The sequence below is a fragment of the Barbus barbus genome (assembly GCF_936440315.1).
Source record: "Barbus barbus genome assembly, chromosome: 4".
Lineage (NCBI taxonomy): Eukaryota > Metazoa > Chordata > Actinopteri > Cypriniformes > Cyprinidae > Barbus > Barbus barbus.
Window position 1 is genome coordinate 3,065,592 of NC_136732.1, and position 25,985 is coordinate 3,091,576.

The following is a 25,985-nucleotide window of genomic DNA, read 5'->3' on the forward strand; positions in this document are numbered from 1 at the left end:
GGACTATAAAAAGCTGAACAAGACGTTTCGGTATCTATCCAAACACCTTCATCAGTTGTAAAAACAGGAAGTAACTCTGGCAAATATATACACAGAGGTCATATGACTACTAGATGAAATGTGTAACACATGTAGTAGTAGATGGTGTTACAGCTCACGTCGGTGCCCCTCCTACTCTCCGAACGGAGCACTCCAATCTCTCCTTGCAGTGTCTTTTGTGTATATATTTGCCAGAGTTACTTCCTGTTTTTACAACCGATGAAGGTGTTTGGATAGATACCGAAATGCTTGTTAAGCTTTTTATAGTCCAGTACACTCCTATATTGAATGTAATAGAAAAACACAAAAAAATCCTCATAAATGGAAATTTCCTTCACACTCTCCAGTCTGCTTACTGCAAAACAATTCATTTATTTGTAAAACACTGTAATTTGAATGTGTGTAACCGGGTGGTAAATAGGATAAAAGCTACCATTATTTCATTGTTACTTGCATGTTCTGTAAATTACAAAGTCAAAAGAAAGCGTGAATATCTGTATTTTCCTGCAGTCGTCAGTAGGTGATGCTGTGTGTGTTACGTATGGGGAAATGCGCACGCACACTCATTCTCGGACATTTTGTGTTTTGAGAACAAAGAAATTTAACAGGTTTACGACAACTTGAGGCTGAATAAATGTTTTTGAGTGAACTATCCCTTTAAAATCTCATCATATAATGGCAGGATCTCATATAGCCTACTAGTACACATGTTTTATTTTTAACTATTAATGTGCATTTAAGACACAAATGACCAGAACTCAACTGATTGCTTTAGTTTTTTTTTTAAATACTATTTTCTAAAATAAACTTAAAAAAAAAAAAAAATCAGAAGTTAAATATTTGTATTACATGCTACATTTATGTTTTGATTACTGTTTAATTAAATGTTTTCTTTAATTCTACTCAAATATTATTAGTTATGACTAAATAAAAAAAATAGACTAAACTAAATTTTTTATAACTTATTCCATTGTATTAAGTTAACAAAACTTTAAGTAAAAAATTAAGTAAATACAATATGTATGAGTATTATTAACTCAATATTATAGTAGCACAAAACACTTTAATATTACAATCCTCAAAACCATGTGGCCCAAAACGTAAAAAAAATTGTGGCAATCGATTGCCTTAAATCGCCTGAGCCATCATCTTGGTGGCATGTTTGGACACACTGCGCAGCTCCTTAAAAGCTGCGGGACCTGGGCCGGACTTGTTCATGCCGCGAAGGAGTTTGGCCTGAAAGACCTGGAGGAACGCCATGGAGTGAAGCGCCGAGGCCACTTGCCTAGCTGACGAATAGACTCATCCAGCGAGAGCTGAAGTTGTCTTACATGGCTTGGACGGGTGGGTGGCCTTTGCCTTCCAACCGATGGCAGTGGGCGTGCAAAGATATACGGCCACTGACTCATCCAGGGGAGGCAGTCTGTTGTACCCTTTTTCCTCTGAGCCGTCAACCGATGTGAGGGCGGACGAAGAAGAGACACGTAGGCGGGCCGAGTAGGGGGCGCGCCAAGATCTGGTGATTTCATCATGGACCTCTGGGAAGAATGGTGACGCCCACTGACGAGGGGCCTGACGGCGCCCTGGCAAGAATCATTCATCCAGGTGGCTATGGGTGGGATCCTCAAGAGGAGACCACTCCAAACCCAGCTCCTTTACAGCTTTAGACAGGACGTGGAACAGTTTGGCGTCCATGCCTGTGCTGGGCTGTGCAGACGGCAGGGGGGCGGGGTCAGCTCCTCCGCATCTGAAGCCACCAGAGACATGCTGTCGTCACACTCGCTCCCACCAAACGCTGGTCCGAGTGAGCAAAGAGGATGGGAGAAACCTCTCTGAGAAGAGAGTGAGACACGAGGGGGCTCAGCCAGCGTGGGTTCACTTGTCTCCAAGTGCCGAGTTCCTCTGTCCCGCTGCTTTTTCCTCACAGGTTCCTGGGAGGTAGGAAGCAGGAGGGTGTGAGGGGCGGAGTCGCTTTCTGAAAGGAAAGCTAACCACGATCGCAGAGAGGCGAGACTCATATTCTCACAATGAGATCATTCCATCTCAGTGAGTGCACTTGCAGCGTGGACGGCGCCCAAGCATGAAACACACTCGCCATGTTTGTCAGGGGTGACAATAATGGCGCGGCATTTGCAACAATGCTGAGAAAATTTGCTCTAATAGAGAAATCGCCGGATGGCGGCAGGGGACCCGGAAGACGGCGAAGTCAGCTGAGCAGGAATGGATCTTGATCCGGTGCAAAGCTTGTTCACGGCGAAGGCTTCGAATCTCGTAGAGCGAAGATCTTGCAGTCGTCGCTGAAGGAGAAGAAATCTAAGGATCCTATGGTGAAATGCCCCTTTTATAGCCAGATGACCCCACCCATTCTGGCAGGCTTCGTCGCCATAGGCTCGTGCAGCTCCGCTTAAGCAAGATGCAGTACGAATGAAGTATCGATAGGGACCTTTCTTTCACCCAAACCGCGCTTTCAATTAATTGACTAACCAATTGTTAATTTTTTAGGAAAACCACAACTACCTTATTCATGCGAGATACAGAAACAATATTTTCATGGTTTACCTGTTCTCCCGTTGCCAACAGCACCTCCTCAATCATAGTGCCTGCCTCGGGAACGTACCTAAAACCATTCCTAAGCGAGAGAGAGACACCATCCTGCCTCACTAAAACGCTGCATGAGTTAACCAATATATCAATAAATAAACCTGAAAATCAAAACAAAAAAACACCAGTTTTACGGCAAAGTTTTAGAACTTCACGCTCCCACACGTGCCTCTCACCTGCACTCCCAGCATGCAACACAGAGAGAGAGAGATTTATAACTAACGAATCTATAGCCAGTATACTTTTTACATTTTATAATTCATTTGTGTTTAAATACTGCCGGTTATAGCGGAAAGTTAAGTATATGCTAGTCATTTGAAGATTCTATGAACTACAAGATTCTACAAACAGTTGATATGCTGTTAAGTAAAGTCATGTTAATATAGTTTAGGCCAGATAGCAAGGTAAGGAATTACACACATTTAACAGGAGATCACAAATCTGAGCAGGTGCTGGGTTGAAAATTTAAAGTAGTACAAATGTAATTAAAAATCAGAACACTTTGCTACGTTTAGCACATTTATTAAGTAAAGAAAAATGGTCCACTTCATATTAATCAAACAATGCCGGTGAAAAGGTCATACATCATCATTGTACAGGGGCGAACGAGACGAGAGACGTGCAGATCCATTTGCAAGCTTTTATTATACAGAGAGTCAAACATCAGTTAACAGATATGTTGAGGACAAGACACAAGAGTATTCTGAGGGCATGTGTGGGTCGTCGATTGGCGAACAATATCCAAAGGGTTTAGACAAGAGGCGTAATCCGAGAACACGAGCAATAGTCCAAGCAGGGGCAAACAGAGTCCAAACAGAAAGACGAAGGGTTAATCCAGGAAACACGGGCAAGAATCAAAACATGAGAAAACAGACAAGGCAAGACTAAGACAACTAAATGGGTTCCGTATCGCAGCTAAAACTAGGAGAGTAATAAACGCAGAACAATACTGGAACTAAACAGAAACACGGAATGGCTCGGTAAGGCAGCTAACTCTAGGGGAGTGCTATACGCAAAACAATACTCGGCCATCTGTGAAAGGAAGTCCATGGTTTATGTAGGGTGTGTGATTGTGTAATAGTTCTCAGGTGTGAGCGTGTGATTAGTGAAATGGCTGCTGGGAAATGTAGTCCAGGGTAATATGTAACAGTCTGTGTGGTGTGAAAGTCAATGTGATGGAGGAGTGACCTCTGGTGGCGAGCAAATGGAAGTCCATGGACCTGATTCATGACAGTACATTAAACTTAAACACTCACTTAAGCAGTAGTAAATGGTGGTCAATTCATCCTTTATAAAGCATTATTCCAACATTATTAGGCATTAGTAAGCAGTTTATAAATACAGCTATAAATGTTTTGTTCTTGAGCATATCTACAATGTTTAATAACGATCAATTTATAATTTCTAAATTATTACGTTATTCACAAACCAGTTATTTAGGAGTTGTCAGTGGTTCATAAGATTATTTAGAAAGTGTAAGTAAATGATTAATAAAATATTTAAATGTACATTAAGAGCTCATTAATCTCCATTTAACCAAAAATGTCACTTACGCCCTTCTAGTTCTCACCCCTCGAACTGTACACTTGATTAAAAAAAATGAAAGATAAACTGCAATTTCACAGAAAAAAATAAATGAATAAAACTTCAAGTGTACAGTTGTACAGTTTCATTTTTTTGCATCTTGAAATAAATATTTCTGAGTTCTGTATCCCTCGGTGTTGTTTTTGTTTATTTTTTCTGTTAGGAAGATAACTGAGCCTTTAAATCTCCTTTGTAATAGATATGCTTATAAATCAAGAACAAGGCATTTATAGCTGTACTTATAAACTGCTTACTAATGACTATTAATATTGAGACAATGCTTTATAAAGGATGAACTGACTATTTACTAATGCTTACCTAATGATTCATAGCATGCAGTTATTATAAAGTGTTACCTCAAATGTTCATTTTTGGGTGAACTATCCCTTTAAATCTGCTTGACTGCCATAATGTTAAGAAAATACAAATAAACGTGTACTCATCCGTCCCTCCCGAATCTACAACACAAGTGTCCTTCCCTGGTCAAAATGACAAAAATAAATTGATCCAGAGGTATTATTGATCCATTTTTACTTATTTTTTTCTAAACATTTATGTAGGTTTTTCTATTATTTTTGCCTTTTATTCTGGATATTTTTAAGAAAATATGCAGTTTATGTACATTATTTCACCAAAAAGACTATTTCAGTCCTGTTTTATCAAAAACCAACATGTGGCTTTGGAATTGAGTCACTGAGTGTCTCTGATGGCATCTGGTGGGGAAAAATGACATAAAATTGCATTTTATGGTTACAGCCACTAGAGGGGCCTATAGATCCTATGGAGATTTTTACCTGAGCAAAACAAGTGAAACATGAGAATACATAATGGCAAATGAGATCATCTTGAGGCTTCAATTTGGTTGTTTATGGATTCAAATATATATTGAAACATAACAAAATCCATATTTTGTATAAAAAAATAAAAAAAAAGTTCTAACTGAATTATAACCAAAATATATGTATATTCATAAATATGAAATAAATATATAAAATAGTTTTAAAAATATATAAATATAATATAAACTCATTGGTCTCCACCACATCACTCAAATTTAACTGTTAATAAAAAAAAGAAAAAATAAAGAAAAAAATGACATGTCATATCCCAGCAGAAACATGAAACATATTATGATGTGTTCTATGGGAGTGTGTGTACCATGTTTGTGTTTGTGCATGTGTGCACATGTGTGAATGAGTGTTTTATGCATTGGGGATATTCTGTAGTCTCAACCCTTCGTTTGGGTATAAATCTTTACTAGATTGGCACAGATTTTGTATATCAAAAAAAAAAAATGTAATAAAAAAAATGCAGTTTTCTCGTAAATTCCATTTATTCCTATGTGGGTCAAAATGACCTACGAGGGACACTTTTGTTACTTTTTTTACCCATTTAAACTCCTCAAATCCGCATTTTGTGTGCGTGTATTTTTGTGCAAGTGTGACAAAAGTAAAAAATCATGATCAGCACACGATTTTTAGATTTTTTTTGAAAATCAGTTTTGGGTCAAAATGACCCGAATGCAAGGAAGTGAGGAGCAGAAAAAACATTTTCAACTACCTTGAAGGCCAGCCATGCTTTTGCACAGACTGGAGAAAGAATGGTAAGGCAGTGCTTGAACTGTTGTTTGTTGCTGGTTCCAAGTACATGATCTATACCAAAAAAGAATAAATGGAATACATTCAAACATAGATAGATAGATAGATAGATAGATAGATAGATAGATAGATTCCACTGGGTTGGAAATAAATGTGTTTACCTTAATGTGACACCAAAATGGCATGAATGAAGAACTAGAACTTTCTGTTTTTCTTTAGTGGACTATAATTGGTCGAATTCATCTTTAAGATGTTATATAATACATCTAGAGTATTTACAGTGTGAAAACCATAATTGCTTATGACGATGTATTTCTGATGTTTCTAATTATTGAATTTTCCACTGTTATACTATTTAAAGTCAGTTGGTGGAGTACATATTGCTGATTGTTTATTTAAACTGTAGGCTTGTATAATAGTGATAAATGAATAAGATAACAACCTACCTCCAACAACAAAAAGGCATTTGAGAATTATACCTGGATACCATGTTTTGGTCAAAATCTTCATCTGGCTGTAGGCAAGGCATTAGGCCTCACTCATGTCAAGTGCTTTGTCTGTGTGGTGAGTGGGGCGGGGCCGAGAGCCGTGGGAACGGAGCGAGGCCGGTGGAGTTAATGATAATGAGCGACACCTGCGACACTCACCGGTCTCGAGTCCCACGGAGGAGCTCCGGAAGGATAAAAGGAGGAGTGACGACAGTGGAAGACGAGAGAGGACCAGGCCTGGATATTATTTTGTGTTTTGTGTGCGGCAGTCGTCCGTGAGGGGCTGCCGCTGTACTTTTACGTTTGTTTCTTTTGATTATTAAATCGTTGAATGTTTGCCGGTTCCCGCCTCCTTCTTCCCGAATCTACGAACTTTGTTACATTGGTGCCGAAACCCGGGAGGAAGGAGGGACACGCTGTCAGAGAGCCCTCGCTGCTGAGGGGGATCGCGGTGCTGAGGAGATCGGGCAGCAGGGAGTAGCGGGGACGGCCGCTGGCTGCCCGAGGCGACGGTGGTGCTGGAGCGATGGAACATCAGGTGGGACGGAAGACTCGCGGCCGTGCTCCTGGGTCGAGGAGGGGGGCTGCCGTCCGAGAGGGAGCGGAGGAGTCGGCGCCATTCGCCGAGTGGCCGTAGCCTGCTGCCATCCGCCATGATGGGGAGGAGCAGGGAATGGGGGACTCGCTGCCGGCTGCCCTCGACCGGAGGAGCCATCGCCGTCCGCCAGGAGGCGGAGCGTCGAGCCGTCCACCAAAGAGGTCCAGTACCATCGCATGGCACCGCGAGTGAGAGCCTCTCAGCTGGTTGAGGACCAACCAGCAGTGTGTCCGGGAACCGGACCGAATTTTTTTTTTTCTCCTCTCTCCCCTCTCTCGTCTCTGTCACTCCTCATCCTTCCGTCTCCTTTTCTCTCGCCTTGTCTGTCCATACCCCCAGGTACGCCGCGGCCGCCCTGACGGGTCCCCCCCAGGAAGGGGGGGGGGGGGAGTAGAGCGCAGTCTCGAGGGTACCCCCCGGCCTGCGAGGGGCGATGGGGGTATGTGGTGAGTGGGGCGGGGCCGAGAGCCGTGGGAACGGAGCGAGGCCGGTGGAGTTAATGATAATGAGCGACACCTGCGACACTCACCGGTCTCGAGTCCCACGGAGGAGCTCCGGAAGGATAAAAGGAGGAGTGACGACAGTGGAAGACGAGAGAGGACCAGGCCTGGATATTATTTTGTGTTTTGTGTGCGGCAGTCGTCCGTGAGGGGCTGCCACTGTACTTTTACGTTTGTTTCTTTTGATTATTAAATCGTTGAATGTTTGCCGGTTCCCGCCTCCTTCTTCCCGAATCTACGAACTTTGTTACAGTCTGCCTTTTCCAAGTCATTACCAGGAGAAACAAAAGACCTTAAACATACTTATTATTATTATTAATAATTAATTACATTTATATAGTGCTTTTCAAAGCGCTCTACATTGTGAGGGGTGGTGTCTCCTCGTCCACCACCAGTGTGCAGCATCCACCTGGACGATGCAATGGCAGCCATATTGCGCCAGAACGCCCACCACACACCAGCTACAGGTGGAGAGGAGACCGAGTGATGAAGCCAGTCAGTGTAAGGGGATGATTAGGAGGCCATGATGGTCAGAGACCAATGGGGAAATTTGACCAGGATGCCGAGGTCACACCTCTACTCTTTTCAAAAGACATCCTGGGATTTTCTAATGATCACAGATAGTTAGGACCTCGGTTTAACGTCTCAGGACGGTGCTTTTGACAGTATCGTGTCCCCGTAACTATACCGGGGCGTTAGGACCCACACAGACCACATGGTGAGCACCCCCTGCTGGCCTCACTAACACCTCTTCCAGCAGCAACCTAGTTTTCCCAGGAGGTCTCCCATCCAGGTACTGACCAGCCTCAACCCTGCTTAGCTTCAGTGGGCAACCAGTTTTGGGCTGCAGGGTGATATGGCTGCTGAATACTTGTGCTAAAGCTTGTTCATGATGAGCCTACATGTTGGAACTCCACCTTTGAGATGGTGGACAGATTTTGTATTCAGTAACAAGCTGTCCGTGCCATTTTGGCTGAAAATTGGAAGAAGTGGTACCTGATGTGGCAACATTAGAAATCATCAGAGATGTCCTAGGCCCAATAAGCATCTTTACAGATGCATTAAATAGAGAGAAGGACCCCACATTGTCTTCTGTGTTGCCCATCAAATGTAAAACTACTTTCCTTTCTAACATTGAAGGATGGAGAAAGCCCATTTTCATGTGAAAAAATAAAAACTGATTTCACAGCAAGATATGAAGGCAGACCTCTTGACACTGTCCTCAACACTGCGACATTCCTCGACCCAAGATTTAAAGGGGACCTATTATGCTCCTTTTTACAAGATGTAAAATGAGTCTCTGATATCCTCAGAGTGTGTATGTGAAGTTTTAGCTCAAAATACTCGACATATAGTTTGTTAACGTTACTACTTATAGGGTATGAGCCAAAACGCACCGTTTTTGAGTATGTCGCTTTAAATGCAAATGAGCTGGTGCTGAGAAGAGGGCGGAGCTTCAAGAGCTCAAGCTCCGGCAATAGCAGTGCAGTATAAGCCAGGTATCTTTACAGAAAACATACCGTTTAAAAAGCCAGTCATCTGATTGTACTGTGCGTAATAAATTTGCATTTATGGATTACAAAACAGGGAGCACGGTGCGATACAAATAACAACATAGCAAGTCCCACTCATGATTATGAGCTCAACAAACTCAAGAGATCGACCTACATTTCTTTCATATGCACCTTTAAACTACCACATTGCTATTTACGATCATTCTGATAGCACTTGAAGGCAGCACCAGTGAAAACAGATAGAGACAATGGTAGCTTTAGCATCATTAGCCTTACAGAGTGCCAAGAAGCTCTTTCAGAAAGACAATTTGGAAAACATACTTACTTTGTCTGAAGCAGACATCCGCGCACGAAGCGTTGGTATTGATCCCTACTCGTTTTGGGAACTTTACAGATTTTTTTCCGGGACATTTTTCACATACATGAAATTTAACCACAGTGTGACAGTTTGACTTTTTAATTGAATTGTTTGTTAAAAGTCAAAATTATATAATAGGCCATAGGTGTGATATTTTATCCCTGAGCATTTTGTTATTTCCGCTTTGATAAAGCCTTCCTCTGAAAAGTCGTCACCTTTGTCTTTGTATTTCTAGGCTGATGCAGCACATTGGGTGGAACATCTCTTTTGCCGACCTATGAATGAAGAAGTACAGTGTCACAGCATAGTAGAATAAAAATTGTAAGACGTCGAGTGCATGATGCAAAGTCATATTAAAAGAACCCATTGGAACGCCATACATAAGTGCCACTATCTTGTCTACACTGCATACAGATGCGCATTCAATTTCTGACATTTAGTTTAAACAGCTCGTTCACGTCTCTGAACAGATTTTAGAAGGATCTCATCGTCGGGAATAACTGGATTGTTTATTTTAATGGCATCCTGGATCCTTTCGAGGATTTTTGTTCAGAGAATCTTTGTTTGTAAATGAGGCACAGTGTAATGGAGAGTTTGCAAAGAAACATTTGTTGAAAGATGAAGCACACAGAAAAACGAATGTGACCTTAAATACAGCATAATTAAATGTAGCTCATTCAATTATTTAAAGCCAATTAGAAAAAATGTAGTTGTTTCATGGCCGTTTTGGGCATGGTCATCAGTTCAAATGTATTCATCCTGGCTGCCCTTGTAATTTTAATGCACTTATGACAGGTATCACGCCAATACCTCTAAGCAACCTGAGCCCGTGGTTTCATTTACCTGTCACTTATGTTCTTTCTGTAAAATTGGGACAGAATGTGGCTATTTTCTATACATAAGTCATCACCTCATCAAAATGAGACGGTCACCTGAATGTTCAAAGGCTGTGACTATAAATGCAATGTATCCAGTAACTTTAAGAATCACAAAAGTCACAAACATAAGCTGCATACATTGATGGATTTTAAAGATGGTGTAGTTCAAGAGAGTGTTAATGTAATGTAATGTAGGCTGGTAATTTATTAATTTTACGGCCCCAGATAATGAAAACAGGGGAGTTCTTCAGGAATGTGCTGTCCTGTTAATAGGTGTGTGTGTGTGTGTGTGTTCTTGTTTCGACAAGGTTCAACAATTGGTTGCCCTGAAGTCACTCTTAATTCATTAAAGAACAAGTCCAGGGATGAGTGCTTTCCAGCCAAAAATGTTAATTATTGTCCTGCGCTTCCTGCTGGAGAAACAGATGAAAGCCTTGAAAAAGCCCAGTAGTTGAAGACTTTAAACTCCAGTGGCCTGCATTCTTCCAGGTAAAAGAGGTAAGCTTGTGTTTACATTTTTCTAATTAACAGTTTTTATACACAGGTATGATTGTATATGCTCTCCTTAGGCCATGTGTTAATAGAGCTAAGACTGTGGTGGATGTGCAGAGAATGGGAGAAGGGTTTGATTCGGGCCAAGTTGAAAATAGGCAGTAATATATAAAGAGGGGAGAGAGAAAGGTGAGACTGGGCACATGACTGACTGCTATGACTGATCTGTACTGTACATCTTTGTATAATAGATTGGTGCTGAGTTTAGTTAGGTGCATAACCACTATCCTGCTAGAATCCACCTTCATGGCACTGGACAAATATCTTCCAGAAGAAAAGAGGTGTTTCTGGCCAGAAAATGGCTAAATATTTCAAAAGACGTAAGGATGTGTGTACTGTCTGAGCCAACATTTGTCAGCAAAATGTGTGCAATTAAGGCTGTAAATATTTAGTGAACTTATTTATGGCAACATTGTATGCTTCCAATTAAAGTAATATTCAAATAATTAATATTTATAGATAAGTGATATCCACCTGAAAATAGAAGCCTTCATTAAAGTTTTTTCCCTCTACCTTGGTGAGTCAATAATTGAGTCTCTTAAAAACAACATGGATGTGTGAGTACAGGTTTGTATATATATCAAACCAAAAAAAATTTCAGACGCCAGATGTATTTTTTTTTTACTAGCGGGTGAAGGACACTATAGTTCATTTATGTAAGAGAGGGTAGAAAAATGAAGAAAACTGACATATTATACCCAAAAATTCTTCATACAGTGGACTACCGGTAAAACTGATAAATTTGGGACCAATAATTTGATTTGACACTTTGACCTGACCATGTTTTGTTACATACCTTTCTATCAAATTTGTTCTGACACAGTTTAACCCTCTGGGGTCCGAGGTGATTTTGGAGCCCTTGAGATGTGTTGACATGCCCTGATATTTGTGCTTATTTCAGCTGCTTAAAACACTATTGACCAACATGTAATTATTTATTTTTTTTTTGTATTCAGCACAAACTGTGCTACAATATTATGTGACCAAGATGGATGTACATGTTTGCATTTTTTAGAAAAAAAAAATATGCGTGGTTAGTAAGTTTTGGGGGAAAAAAATGTAGCTAAAATAAGGCCATAAAATCCACACTAAATCGTCCTAAATAAGACTTTTGAGTAATCAGTCTTGTAGGCTAGAATATTTACTTCACAATTATGTGAAAATCATTCTGCTTACTCATTCACAGAAAACGTGAATTTTTAAAGATATGTTTTGTGATCGAAAGCGATCATAATGTGAGAAATGTTGAAGGTGTCTGAATAAAATGAATACGTCATGTGACACAGCAGCCACAACAGCACTTATGTTTTATTTATTCTTTTCCTTTTTATTCGAAACATTCCCAAATGCATTAACTATATCATGAAATATCTTGATTCTCACCTGTATAGATTGTTGATCCATGGTGGGCGATGGTCAAAGTAACCAAATAATGTAATATATTAATAAAAACCTGTCTGTTTATGGGTGTCATGACATAACATTTTTAATAGTATTTTGTTAGACAGGTATAAAAAAAGCTTAGTGTACCACGGCAGCCGTCACGTGAAGGCCTCCTCGTGTGAAGACCGAAGAGTGTAAAGACCGCCGACTCTACAAAGGATATCGGCAAAAGATATAAGAATCATTTTTTATTTCTCCTCTTTCCTACTAGGACTTGTTTCACTTCTGTTTCAGTTTTTTCTAACCATTTCTTACTATGTGTAAGTAAGTTGTGGTTTTTTAGCATGTGTGTTTGGCAGTATTATTTTTAAGGATTACTGAAACTACTGTCATTTGATTTGAATTTGGTAATTATTTTACATTTTAATTATGTCTGATTTTATAAATGTGAGTATATATATATATATATATATATATATATATATATATATGATTTTATATTCAGTTTAATTAGGTTTATAAAAGAAAGATACAGCTTACGTTTCTCTCCGAAAACAGCCAAGCTCCTGGAGGCAAGCCGTGGGCGGGGCTGAAGAGTTGCGATTGGCAACAATCACAGATATTTGGTGCATTTTACAGCAGCTCCTAGTCATGACGGGGGTCTTTATCGCTGGGACTGCTCCGTCTTTTAGTATCAAACAATGAGCACATCCAGTGTCAGAATGTACCTTGTTATAAAACATTCGTCACCGGAATGACGGGAACAAACAAACATGTTGTGAAACTCCGTTGCTGCCCCGGAAAACAAATTGCATCCACTGTTCACATAACACTGAATAAGCAGTGTTGGGGAAGCTACTCTGAAACTGTAGTTTGACAAGCTACTCGTAAGTTAAAGTAGTTAAACTACAGTCAAGCTACCCTTTTGGAAAAGTAGTTAGCTACACTACAAGTTACTATCAAAAAGTAGCTAGCTACATTGAAACTACTTTTGATTTTTTTGAACAATGTATATTATAAATAACTGAATAAGTGTCTGAGGAATGTTTTAAGTAAAATATTTAGTGTTTAAAACAATGCAATACAATTACGATTTCAAAGAGTATTGTTTTATTACACACAACACTCAAATATCTCAGACTGTTTGTCAAAAGTGCAAAATTGCAACAAATACAACATTCCAAGAACAAAATATACATCCAACGTAAATTGCATGTAGAACATTTTCTCAAAAATACCGATTGTGAGATGGTTGCATTTTGGCAAGAAAATACATTGAACAACCGCTCACATGTGGCACTGGCAGGGAAAGAACTATCTGGTGTAGTTGCAGTAGACTGAAACCTCATCCAAAACATTAACCTCCAAAGGGTCAAAATGTTATAATTTGTAATGTTACAAAAGCCTCAACTGAAGAGTAAGAACGCTTGGAAAATGTTAAGTGTTTTAGTTGAACTAGCATAGTTAGTCACTGTTATTGTTATACCACTCAAGCAAAACAGGAATGCTTTCACACCATCAGTCGAGAATTGAGGTGCAGTGTCCTTCTAATAAGAGCAGGCAATAACAAAATGTATAGGCAACTCAATTTGTTCTCTTAACTAAACTGAAGCAGAAGTGCCTGACCTGTTAATTCGACAAGAGAAGTTTCTCAAAATGACTGTCGGAAAGACGGTTGCGTTTTGGCAGGAAAATGTCCTTTCCAACACTAAACAACCGCTCAAAAACAATTGTCTCTGCAACATGTGGACTGTGTGCTGCTGAAAGCTCCTGTTTTAGTCTTAAGATGATGCCATCTTTTTGTTCATTTGGTATGTAAGACATACGAAACATAGGATGTGAAGCCGTTGCCATGAGATACTTTTTACCGGAAAGGTAACTGAACCTTCTGTTCACACCACTGATGATGGCATTAACTAATGGCCCACAATATTGGAGGTTTTCTTGCTTAGGCACAACCAGCATGCACCAAAGTCTGTCTTTAATGTTGTCAGAAGCTTGGGTGCTTCTACTCTGCTTATTCCAAAGGCTTTGACATTTGGCGAAAGCTGCCCTTGAAATCTTTTTAAATGAAGAATCTTCCACAGCTGCCTCAGCATCTTTGGTTGCAACCAAGTGGAGAGAGAATGGCAGGCACAGCGTTGATGGGCTGGCAAGTGGTAGTCATCCTTTTTGGTCTCTTGTAGAAATGCTGCAACATCAGTGAACTCAACATCTGCCTCTTCATCATTTTCTTCATCATCTTCAGCTGCGAACACACTAAATGCTTTTACAAAATTTGAACCGCTGTCTGTAGTGGTTAACACAACTTTGTTTTGAATGCTGAATTCCATGTGGACACTTTCAAGCATCTCTGCCAGAGTGTCATAAGTGTGCCTTCCCTTGATCCTTCGGCAAGCTAAAGCCCCGGAAGAGATGGTAAGTGTGTCTGAATCTATCCAATGGACAGTGACTCCCAGATAGCTCTTGTGATTTGTAGACCATGCATCTGTGGTTGTTGCTACAAATTCCTGCTCAGACAAAACTTTACACATATCTGTCTTCATGGAAATGTATTGATCCTCTAGCATTCTGACTAATGTTTTTCTAGACATCACATGCCTTGAAGGCAGTACCTGCTTGAATAATTCTTTAAATTCTGCCCTTTCAACAATACTGAGGGGATGAAGCCCCTGAATAACAAAAGTCAGAACCAGCTTGTTGAATTTTTCCTGGGAAACTGGCGCCACCTCCCTCATGAAATACTGAATTGGTCTTGATGAGCTTGAGGAACTCTGTTCTTGAATGGAGGGTGTCGTTATCTTTTTACTGAATTGTTGCTGCATTCTCAGTAACTCATTCAGTTTAGTTGGATGCAGTCTCTGATAGGCATAGGATAAAGGGAACCACGTTAGTGGTCTTTTATGCTCATTACCAAACTGGCGGACAGATCATGGCGGGTCATTGTAATTAAATCAGAAATAGAAATTTGATGTAACATAGAGAGCAATAAAGCAGGATAATTAATACATTTAAAATGGCCATTACTCACCTGTATGTGCGTCCTTAAATTTGTGCTTGAGGTCTTTGACATAGACAGCGTTTTAAACTTTGGTTTGCAAAGATTGCATACAAAAGTGTAACCTTTACTTGTCGTTTCTTTGAGAGACATGAACTTGGACAAATAAGGCCATGGGTAATTAACGTTAGTTGTTTCTCCATCCTCCAAATCTGCCGCCACGTCTTGCTCCATCATGGATAATATGGGTGTGTCAACCCACTTCTGTACGTCAGTGAACCGTTAGCCGCAAGATGCGTGATTAAACAACAGGTGGCGGTAATGGCAAAAAATGAGTTTGTAATCTAACAAGAAGAATATCCTTGCATCGCGCTGATTCGCGCAGGCTCGACAAAACGCAATGTAGCTTTTGCTCGCGCTACACCGCTACTTGCTGCAAAAAGTAGTTCGCTACTGGAAAAGCTACACTGTTTAAAAAGCAACTGAGCTACTGCCAAGCTACTGAAAAATGTAGTTAAGTTAGTAGTGTCGCTACTTGTAGTTAACTACTCCCCAACACTGTGAATAAGGTTATATTTTCTCACATCCAATAACACATCTTTAGAAGACATTCTTCTCAAGCAAGTACTGTAGCGCTGCTGATGATTTCCGAACAATGAACGAAATGCGTTGAGCGGCATTTGACGAAATGACGGGATAACCTGAGAGCATTAATATGAACTTAGCTTGTGAAGACGTTTGAGAGAGTGAACATAGCAGCTGTGGCGAGGATGCTTCTGATGATGTCCTTGGGGATGAAGTTCCCATCTGAACTTGTTCTTGAGTCGGTCACATAACTTGGAGTCCATTTCAATAACGTAGCGTTGCGTGAGTAACTCAGTCACTTCTGAATCGGGCAGCTTATGATCAATGCGGTGAATTCATGTGTTCAAGTTAACGAACTTGAATGAATTGGAGGTGAGTCCATTGGGGAAACGAATTCCACAAGCTAAATTCCCAATTCAATGGTGTTTTGCCTGCCGAATTCGCCATTTAATTAGCTATTGAGCAATGTGAAAACTGCTGATAATACTGAGGGACCTTATATATGGATGCTTAGGTGTTGTATTCCTATCGGTAGATGGGGATCAGCTGATGCAAGCTTGACTAACGTGACCTGCTAGAACTAACGCTACGCTTGATTTTTAGGAAAGTCATATGACCCCTTTAAGGACCTATCAGTGTCATCTAGAGTTTCCTGACAACTTTGTATGTGTGCACTTTGCAGACTGATGGTGTAGTTATGTGCATTTTGTTCATTAAGGCTGAAGGACCCTAATAGAAAAAAATGCACATAACTACACCTAGCATTGCTCTTTGGACTCGCTTTGTGGGTTATATCTTCTTAATCTTAAAGGGGCATAGCTATATTTTCACTCATTCACTTGGATAATTATAAAAATATTAAAGAAATCATGCTGCTTTCAAAACATTTTAAGTATCAAAATCCAAAGTTAACACTCACCAAAAGCTAAAAGAAAGTAAAATTACTTGGTGAGGAAAAATGAGTCACTTCCATATAAGGAACAGTGACATACTGAACTGAAAGAATGATATTATATGGTTTCTATACCAGATTCTTTCAGGAGATATTCGTTTTGTCTGATACTCAAAACCAGATAACACTGCAATTTTTCTGATATTCAAAATTAGTCATCAATTAACTTTTATATCAGCCAAAAAGTAGAAAGAGACTGGGAAAAAGTGGAAGGCTTAAGACAAAAATTTGCAAAGTTTATTGAATGATATTAATTCCAGCAAAAATTCAAAAAGTATTATACAATAATGGAAAAAGACTGCTTCACAACACTGTCCTGTGACGTTGAAAACCTTGATATGGAGACACATAAACACACACAAAGCTTGTGAAGACAACACAGCACACAATGAAACCATAACTATAGCAAGAGCATAAGTAAAAATGAATATGTACAAGAAGTACATTTCAACATCCAGAACATAAAATAAAAAAAGTTGCTTTTGTTCTGAATATCAGCTCTCCTGATATACGTATATAGGTCAACGGCATGATAGTGAGTAATATTGCTTAACTGTTGTAAACCATTAACCAACAGCAGCAGCTTAAAAAACTATTTAGCACCCGCCTTGCCCTCTTCCTATAATCATATGAACCGGAAAACAAGTGAATTCAGTGGATACGCTTAAACGTAAGGTAAGCCAGTTTCTTTTCTGTTTGAAAAAAAACACATTATTGTGGCTATGCATGCATTATTTTCAGGCTTTGAGTTTTTTGATCTGAACCTAGTAAATACTGCAGCTTCAAGTTTGAGTTCCTTCATTTTCACTTTGATCAGAGACTCAAACAGAAATATATATTGTCTGTCAGTGATGGACCCCTTCAAATCGATGTTTAACACTCGTGGGAATCAACTAAAGGAGACATTTAAACAGTAAGCATTTTTTTTGCTCTAACTTGACTTTGTATATCATGTAATTTACGTTTGCATTACGATAAGTATAGTTGTTACTTTACTAGAGCATGTTCTCTCTGTGTGTTATGGATCAAGTGGGACATGCGCATACATGTAAATAACTGGCTTTCCAGCAGATTCATTGTATGTGATATTCCACAAAGCATAAAAAACCCAGACTCCCAAAAACTATGGTCATGCTTAAAGCGTGTGAAATACTCTGTTAGTCTACTAACAATTCAAAATAGCGTCTAATAAATTTGTCTCCACGTGGGAATCCAGGTCAAATTAATTGCATGTAAGAGCATGTCACCAGTTGACTTGATCCCCAGTTGATCCAATACACTGGCAATTTATAAAACGCACAAAACAAGCTTAAAATACTTTCTAATATTCCAGGAAACTTGACATTTTGGATGACTTGAAAACAGAGGTGAACACACTGAACTTAGATTTTGACAGAAAGCATCGGGCACTCACTGGTCAAGTAAAGAAACTCCGTATCATTACTGATGAACTTGAATCCACACACAAGAACACTACAGTGGGCAGTTTGACTGGTGCAGCAATGGGAGCAGCTGGAGGAATCGCATCCATAGTGGGTCTGGCTTTGGCTCCGGTCACATTAGGTGTTTCTTTAGCTCTTACTGCTCTTGGTAGTGTTGTTGGAGTAGCTGGAGGAGCAACAGGTACAATATGCAGCATCATTAATGACACCCAGCAGAAACACCTACGCGAGACTATTGAGAAGATCGCCAGTGATTTCCAGAACACCATCAATGCAATGTTTGAGAATGTGAGTACAATTATTAATAGCACAGAATACATTCAACAGCTGGCGCAGCAGGAGATGAATTATATACCAGCGAGGATGATCCAGGCAGGTGTGGATAAAGTGAGAGGCGTTACAGACATTTTAGGATTCCCTAAAGCTGAAATGCCCCCAAAGAGTCAAGGGTCTAAGCAGTTTGACAAAGCTGTTTGTTGGACTAAAGACGCTGTCAAAGGCTTCCAGTTCTGTTCTGGCGCTGTCAAAAAAATTAGTTCATCTTCAGAGGCTGTCAAAACTTTTCATTTGACTTCAAAGGCTGCCAAAACGGCTCGTTTGTCTTCAGAGGCCACCAAAACTGCTCGTTTGTCTTCAGGAGTCGCCAAAACGGCTCGTTTGTCTTCAGGAGTCGCCAAAACTGCTCGTTTGTCTTCAGAGGCCGCCAAAACTGCTCGTTTGTCTTCAGGAGTCGCCAAAACTGCTCGTTTGTCTTCAGAGGCCGCCAAAACTGCTCGTTTGTCTTCAGAGGCCGCCAAAACTGCTCGTTTGTCTTCAGAGGCCGCCAAAACTGCTCGTTTGTCTTCAGAGGCCGCCAAAACTGCTCGTTTGTCTTCAGGAGTCGCCAAAACCACTCGTTTGTCTTCAGAAGTTGCCAAAACCACTCGTTTGTCTTCAGGGGCTGTTAAAACGGTCCGTGTGTCTGCACAGACTGCAAAAGCTGCCCGTTCAGCAGCGGCGGTCGGTGGTGTAATCTCAGCTCTGTTTGTTGTGCTTGATGTGGTTTGTATTGTTCAAAATTCAATGGAGCTCTCTGAAATGAACCAATCAGCAGACAAAAGAAATGTCAAAAATATCAGATCCAACACTTTGAAATTCATTCATCAGCTGAGAGAAACAGCTGCTCATTTTCAGAAGACTCTAGATGAAATTAAAGATGCTAGAGACAATGCTATCGAAGAGTTTAATAAAGAGTTGAGAGACAACACTTCTTTCCTGCTTAGGCAAAAGCGCAGAGTCAGCCTTAATGGTCTAATTTCAACGAGCATTGTTTTGATCAGCATTGTTCTTGTTTTTTTTTTAATTCTATATTTCTTTGGCGTTCTTCACAAATAAATGCTTGATCTGAGGTTTGGATTTTGTAGCTGTTTCCACATTTCATGTTTTAGAGTAAAAAAAACACTCCTTTTAATCTTTGTAATCTCCTCAGATGACAATGTAGATGCATGACAAACGTTGTTGTTGTGATCATAGATTTATGGATGTGATTACACACAATACACAAGCTTCCATGAAAACGTTTCAGCTTTTACTTTCCTTTTACGCCCTGAAGATGATATCGGTTTCATCAAATGATCCATCCTCGATCGCTTTTAGTCAGCTGTGACGAAACTCCTCTCAGCTAGCACATCTTTTCAAAGTGAAAGTAGCCTTGTCACTTGACCCGAACACTGATTCGCTAAAATGGACTTATCGGCTTCTGTTCAAAAACAAGGGCGCTTGTCGGCTTCTGCAGTAAAACGTGAACTCGTGATGCCTTGAAAGTGGACAATACCGTTTTTTGACAAAACGTGTTTATGGTTCAGATCGCACTAAATGTGGAAATTAATGCACGGCAATCACCTTTTTTTTTTTTAAATTGCCGTTTATCGGTTTTGCAAATGAACTCTTTATATATTTCTTCATAATTTGGGAATCTGAAGAGTGATTGGGCTTTGACCTAGTGGGGGTCGATGTCTCAGGTAAACACTTGATAGCAGAATATACTTTTGTGTGTTTATATTTTGAAATATGAAGTATATAATATTTTGCTTGCTAATACTAAAGGGACTTTCCCACAAAAAAACAGCTTTAGCATTAATTTCCACTGGTCAAGAAGAGTGAGCATTTATGTGAAAATCTGACAAAGAGCATGCTTGATCAATTCTGTTTCTATTAGGTTTTATTTTTTGTCATCAATATATGATAAATTGTGGACGAAATTTTATTATTATGCTATGAAATTGTAGTGGAATGGTAAAAGTGTGTTGGTACGTGACAGGAGGGCCTCCACCCAAGGATAGAATATGATAAGCAAGTCTAAAGTTGAAAATACCATCATTGAGACTATAAGAGAGAAAGGATGCCGTCCCTTCACTGTCCCACTGTGTGACTGCTGGCCTTTTCTTGCAAGAAAATAAACCATCTTTAAAAGACAATTGGACATGTTTGTCTCTTATTCAGTGATGTCATTTTTATTGGATTGGACCTTTTTATGGCAGACACACCACCTGCCGCATCTCCCACCTCTGTCATCTCAGAAACCCCAAGTAGTAATTTTTTTCTCTCTTCTTCCTCATTTAACAATTGTAAGGGCTATAGGCTACCATTTTGTTTAATTTTTTTACCATTTCAGCAATTTTATTTTTTTGGAGCAGCTGTTATTTGCTGTGTAACATTTAAGATGTCCGTTTTCAGTTTAAGGCTTTATTGCTATGGGGCTTTGTTTTGTATGACCTTTCTGAGTGTTATAAATTAACAATAAAAAAAAAAATTCAATGCTTCTCTCGTTTCTATTTAAGTGCTGTCAAAAATAGTTATATGTTTAAAAGTGATCAAGTTGCATAACCCATTGTGGCAAGGTTGTGTGCATTTTCCTTGTAACTTTTCAACAGTTCATAACTGTCTATTGACTTTTTGACTCGTACCAGATCAATGAATATGGTGAGGCTTGTAGAAACCACTTGTCCACAATTTTTTTAAGTCACAAATACTTGCAATATCCAAAAGTTTAACACATCAGCATGTCCTGTATACGGGGAATGGGGTGTCTGTCTGGAATGGATTTCTTATTTAACTCCCCGTCGTCGCAGCAGAGGAGGGGAGTTCCATCTTTCTTACACACGCAGACTCAATTTAGTAATCCATCCCTTATTCAACAGATTCTCCAGGTATTCTTTAACCTCTGTGAAATTTCAGATGAAAATTTCGGACTCGGTGTGCAGTGACCTTTACTCTTAAAGTCTCGAATAGCCTTCTGGGGAAGTCGTGGCCTAATGGTTAGAGAGTCGGACTCGTAATCCAATGGTTGCAGGTTCGAGTCTCGGGCCGGCAGGGATTGCGTGTCCAGCACTCTCTCCACCCTCAATACCACGACTGAGGTGCCCTTGAGCAAGCATAAATGGCTGCCCACTGCTCTGGGTGTGTGTTCACTGCTGTGTGTGTGCGCGCGCACGCTAGATGGGTTAACCTGTTAACCTTCAACCCCATTTGTGGCCTCGCAGGTGAAAATAATCTACCTGAATTAAAATGGTAACAGTTTGTGACAAAGTGTGCTTACACAAACAAATTAGGTATCTTTTGAAAGAAGAGACTCTGGGCTTTACTATCTATCATCCAGAGTTGATAATGCTCAAAAAGATAAAAAGTTATAGACACTGACGTGCCTTGAAAAATATTTTTCCACACTGAATGTTTTTTTATTTCATATACAAATACATGAAATAAGTCCTGGAGCAATCCAGAAAAGTAATGGCTCGAAAGCCACATGTCTCATGTGTTCATATTTCAAATTTGAAGAAGATACCATGAAAAATGAGATTCCTGCAATATTTTTTCTGAAACTATTTATGGTCCCCCCCCACCCCCCTGTTTGAGGAAAAATAACCACCAAATGGATTACAGAATTATACAAGCTATTTTAGTCATTATACATGTTCCTGCATAGTTTTTCAATTATAAAATAATAGACAGATTTATTTGAGCACTAAAAAATACAAAAATAATTATTTGAGTAATAAAAAAGGAAAAAAAATAGAAAAAAATGCTTTGTATATAGTATGTATACTGAAGTATTCTTCGTTATTCGTTATTACAATGATAAATATCACTGCCAGACGTGAAGTGATATTGCCAGACATGGTCATAGAGTCAGTAAACACACGCTGATGTGCTTCCATTCAGATTATAATCAAACAGATGGGCCATATAATCAATAATAGCTGATCAATGAATCACAATGATAGCCGTCATAGAGTCGCTAATAAACACGCTGATGTGCGTCCATACATATTATAATCATGCAGACACGGCCACATTCCCCACACAATACACACACACACATATAAAAAATGTAGAAGAAAAAAAAAAACAGTTTTTTATGGATAAAGCAGATCGCTAAGTTATGCCCCGCTCAGATGACAGCGTGCGTCACAGAAGCGTCACTGCCGGCAGGAGGGAGCGCCAAATTCAAATAATCTATATTCCGCTTTTCTGAGACTTTTTTTTCCGTAGACGGTCTCATTATATTTGTAAGACCGTATTCTACAACATCGTTTTGTTTTTTTACCACCAAGACGCTGTTTTTGAGCGTAATTTATTCCATAACGGACGCGAACAATAACTCTCTGAAGAAATGAAACGTAAACAAAGGAATATTCATCCTTATTACAGCGTTATTGTTTCGCTGGACTAAAAGTGCTCGCTGGGATGTTTTTCTGTGGACCCTTACCTCTCTAACTAAACTGGGATTTCAGCAGTGGACGCGTTTGTGGCTCGTTATTACAATGATAAAGGTACGTACGGCTTTTTTACTCTGCGTGTTTGGATGTGTACTGCTTACACAAATGTAGCAAATTTGTGCCACTCATTCCTTATAAGCTTTCCATCGAAAAACAGCGATCTGTCGTCGATGCTTGAGGCTTAGACCCTCAGAATGATGTAAAGTTTGTCAAGATTAACTTTGTCCCGTTTCATTTATTCTATTAGAAAACAATGACACATGCAAACAAAGAGCGTTCAGTGCGAGGTCGCTCTGGTGCAGGCTAACAGGTTAAATGCAGAGCACGAATTCCGAGTATCGGTCACCATACTTGGCAGTATGTCACTTCACTGATTATATTTGGAGTTCAGACACACTCTCTCCGTTTAAATCTAGATTCAAAATAAATCTTTTTAGTCAAGCATTCTCATAACACATCTCATAACCTTGTAATCTAGTAATAAATGCACATGATCGTCTTTTGCCTGAAATAATATGAACAGCATCTATGCTAATCCTTTTCCTTTTGTTTTCCTGTCTATCTCTCAGGTTGCCCATCCCAATGTTACTACATCTTGGATCCAGCCATTTAATCTTTGGATCCATTTAATCTTTCTCTAAGCCAAATAATGTTTAGCGAATATTGTTTATTTACATATTACAGACTTTGTGACAGTATGAAGTGGATTTAAATTCACCAAACTTACCCTTTAATGTTTGTCTGTTTATGGACGTTAATTTGTTGCCAGAAGATGCTCCCCTCACAGTCACCTCTGGTTGTTTAAAGGAATTTATTATTATTATTGTAACCTTGAAATATGCATTTTCTAAAGCTGCTTTGATTGTGAAAAGCATTGTACCCTTACAACAGTTAACCATGTTTTTACTAGGGTAAAACTAGTAACCATAACTGTAGTAACTAGGTTTATTTTTTTTTATTTATTTTTTTTTTAAATCAAACTAAGGTTTTGATATCATGGTTCTACTATAGTAATATTTTAGTAAGGCTGGAGTAAAACTGTGGTAAAAAAGTGTTTGAAACCATGGTAAAGTTTAGGTTTACTACTATGCTGTAATAAGACCATGAATTTACTACAACAATCATAGTTAAACCATGGTTAATTTTGTGGTTGACTTTTGTATACGGACATATGTGAACTGAATGCTTCTATTTGAAAGTCACATTGGATAAAACAATCTGATAAATATACTGTAAATGCATTTGTATGTTTAATCTGTTCACTGAAAATAAATTTGCAATTGCGATTTTACATTGTTTTTGATCCATTATTGTGAGTTAGAGTAATCGAACTGATTATGAACCACGGACCGACCGTGGACCACCAGCAGGGGCGTAGATTACGCGGGGGACGTGTCCCCCCCACTTTTTATAAAAAGTAAATGCGTCCCCCGCACTTTATCATTGGACAGTTGTGTTCTCGACATGTTGAGGTTTTAATGGAGCGATGTATATAAATGCAGAATGATTTAAAATTCAAAGAGACAGGATAATTTATACATGACGTTTACGTTTCCATGGCAATCAGTCACTCAGTTTGTGACGTCACGACATGCCCAGGCTTGCGCCCGCGGTCCCGCGCTGTATCCATCATTGATTAGAGGTCGAGATGAGTTCAAAGCGGCAAAAAACTCTTCACTCCTTTTTTACGAAGAAGTCAAGCAGCGTAAGTTGTCATGTGGGATCCGAATAGTGTTGCACGGTGTTCAGTGACTCTGCCTATTGCTCTTGCTGAATAATTAGCAAGTTTTGATGTTCATTATATGGAGAAAAAAAAAAGCTGCCTGGACAAACATGCACTTATTTATTTTCAGTGTATTTTTCCATAACTCTTTTGTAACGTCTTTTATTTTAACACGTATGTATGTTATCAGAACCCTTCAAATAAGAATAAAGATAATGTTGAACTGAGATTTTACAGCGTTTGCAGCATTGTGACATGTTTAACTCTGCCAAATCTACATGATGTATTTCAATCAAGTAACTTATGCAAGCACTGATCTGATACAGGACCGATCATCATTTAGGGCTCCTCTGTCATTGTTGCGCTAATTTGACGTTTTTATGTGTTGTCAAGAATGACCAAGAAACAGTCAGCCTAGGTTTGTTAGAGCAGAATCAGGACGACACGCAAGAAAAACACACTTCACAGGTGAGAAGAACTGATAGAGTGGCTTTTAACACCTGGCTGTTTTTACATTGTATCAAATCTATTAATACACGATCGTTTGTAGGATTATATTTGGACCAATCATAGAAAACACATAATTAGTCAAATATAGAAAAATAAAAAATAACATTAGTATGATGAACAACTTCTCAGCTATCATTTTTAACTACTGTATGTAATTATTAGCTTGCATATTGGTTGTTTATTAGCACTTAAGCACATATTAATTCTGTATTCTTCATGACCATATTCTGCATCCCATAATCCTAAACTTAACAACTACAACGACTACCTTACAAGCTATTAATAAGCAGTAAATGAAGAGATTATTGAGGCAAAAGTCATAGTTAATAGTGAATATGTGTTCCCCATTCTAAAGTGTTAAAAAATAATTTAGTATACAAATGATTGTTTATTGTCCAGCAGTGTACTTAATGTGTTATTTTCTTCTGTATGTCACTATTCCCTGTATGTACATGTTTCAAACACTACTTTATTTTCTATAGACAGAGGCAGAAGTAAGAATGAATGAGGCAGAAAGTTTCAGTGAGGCTTCAGAGGTAAAGATTATTTACAGCATTGTCTATGATAAGATATTTCTTATACCTTTTAACATAGACTAATCAGACTGATTTGTACTTTTTTATAGACAGAACAGGGAGCATCAGGCATAGGGTTGACTGCTGAAGAAGTAGGCAGGTCTTCTGTAACTGTATTAAAACCCCACCAGCCAGATCCTAAGACTATTGTGTGTCAGGTGCTTCGGGACAGAACTCTAAAATTTCAGGCTCACTGGTACCAAGAATTTGCTTGGCTACATTTTGAGCCTGGTATTGATGGGGTATTGTGCTTCTACTGCCACAAAGCCTTTAAAAAATAAAACATCAGAACTTGCCAAAAATGCAGAAACCACCTTTATCATCTCTGGCTTTAAGAACTGGAAGAAGGC

At 39.2% G+C, this 25,985-nt stretch overlaps 1 protein-coding gene across 2 annotated transcripts; it reads left to right on the forward strand.

The window, feature by feature from the left end:
- Positions 1–17,262: 17,262 nt before the first annotated feature.
- LOC306866761 (uncharacterized protein) lies at positions 17,263–20,468 on the forward strand. Of its 2 annotated transcripts, none has more exons than XM_079412096.1 (3): positions 17,263–17,303; positions 17,478–17,541; positions 17,962–20,468. In XM_079412096.1, the coding sequence occupies exons 2-3, from the start codon at positions 17,480–17,482 to the stop codon at positions 19,442–19,444; spliced, it is 1,545 nt and encodes a 514-aa protein (XP_079268222.1). In that variant the 5' UTR covers positions 17,263–17,303; positions 17,478–17,479; the 3' UTR covers positions 19,445–20,468. The 2 variants fall into 2 exon arrangements, with proteins under 2 accessions (XP_079268222.1, XP_079268223.1); XM_079412097.1 differs by having other exon boundaries at positions 17,273–17,303; positions 17,397–17,541.
- Positions 20,469–25,985: the final 5,517 nt, after the last annotated feature.

Coding starts and splice junctions, on each gene's coding strand:
- LOC306866761 (XM_079412096.1), top strand. CDS start 17,480: ATGGACCCCTTCAAATCGATGTTTAACACTCGTGGGAATCAACTAAAG. Junction 17,542..17,961: donor CTAAAGGAGACATTTAAACA/GTAAGCATTTTT, acceptor CTAATATTCCAG/GAAACTTGACATTTTGGATG.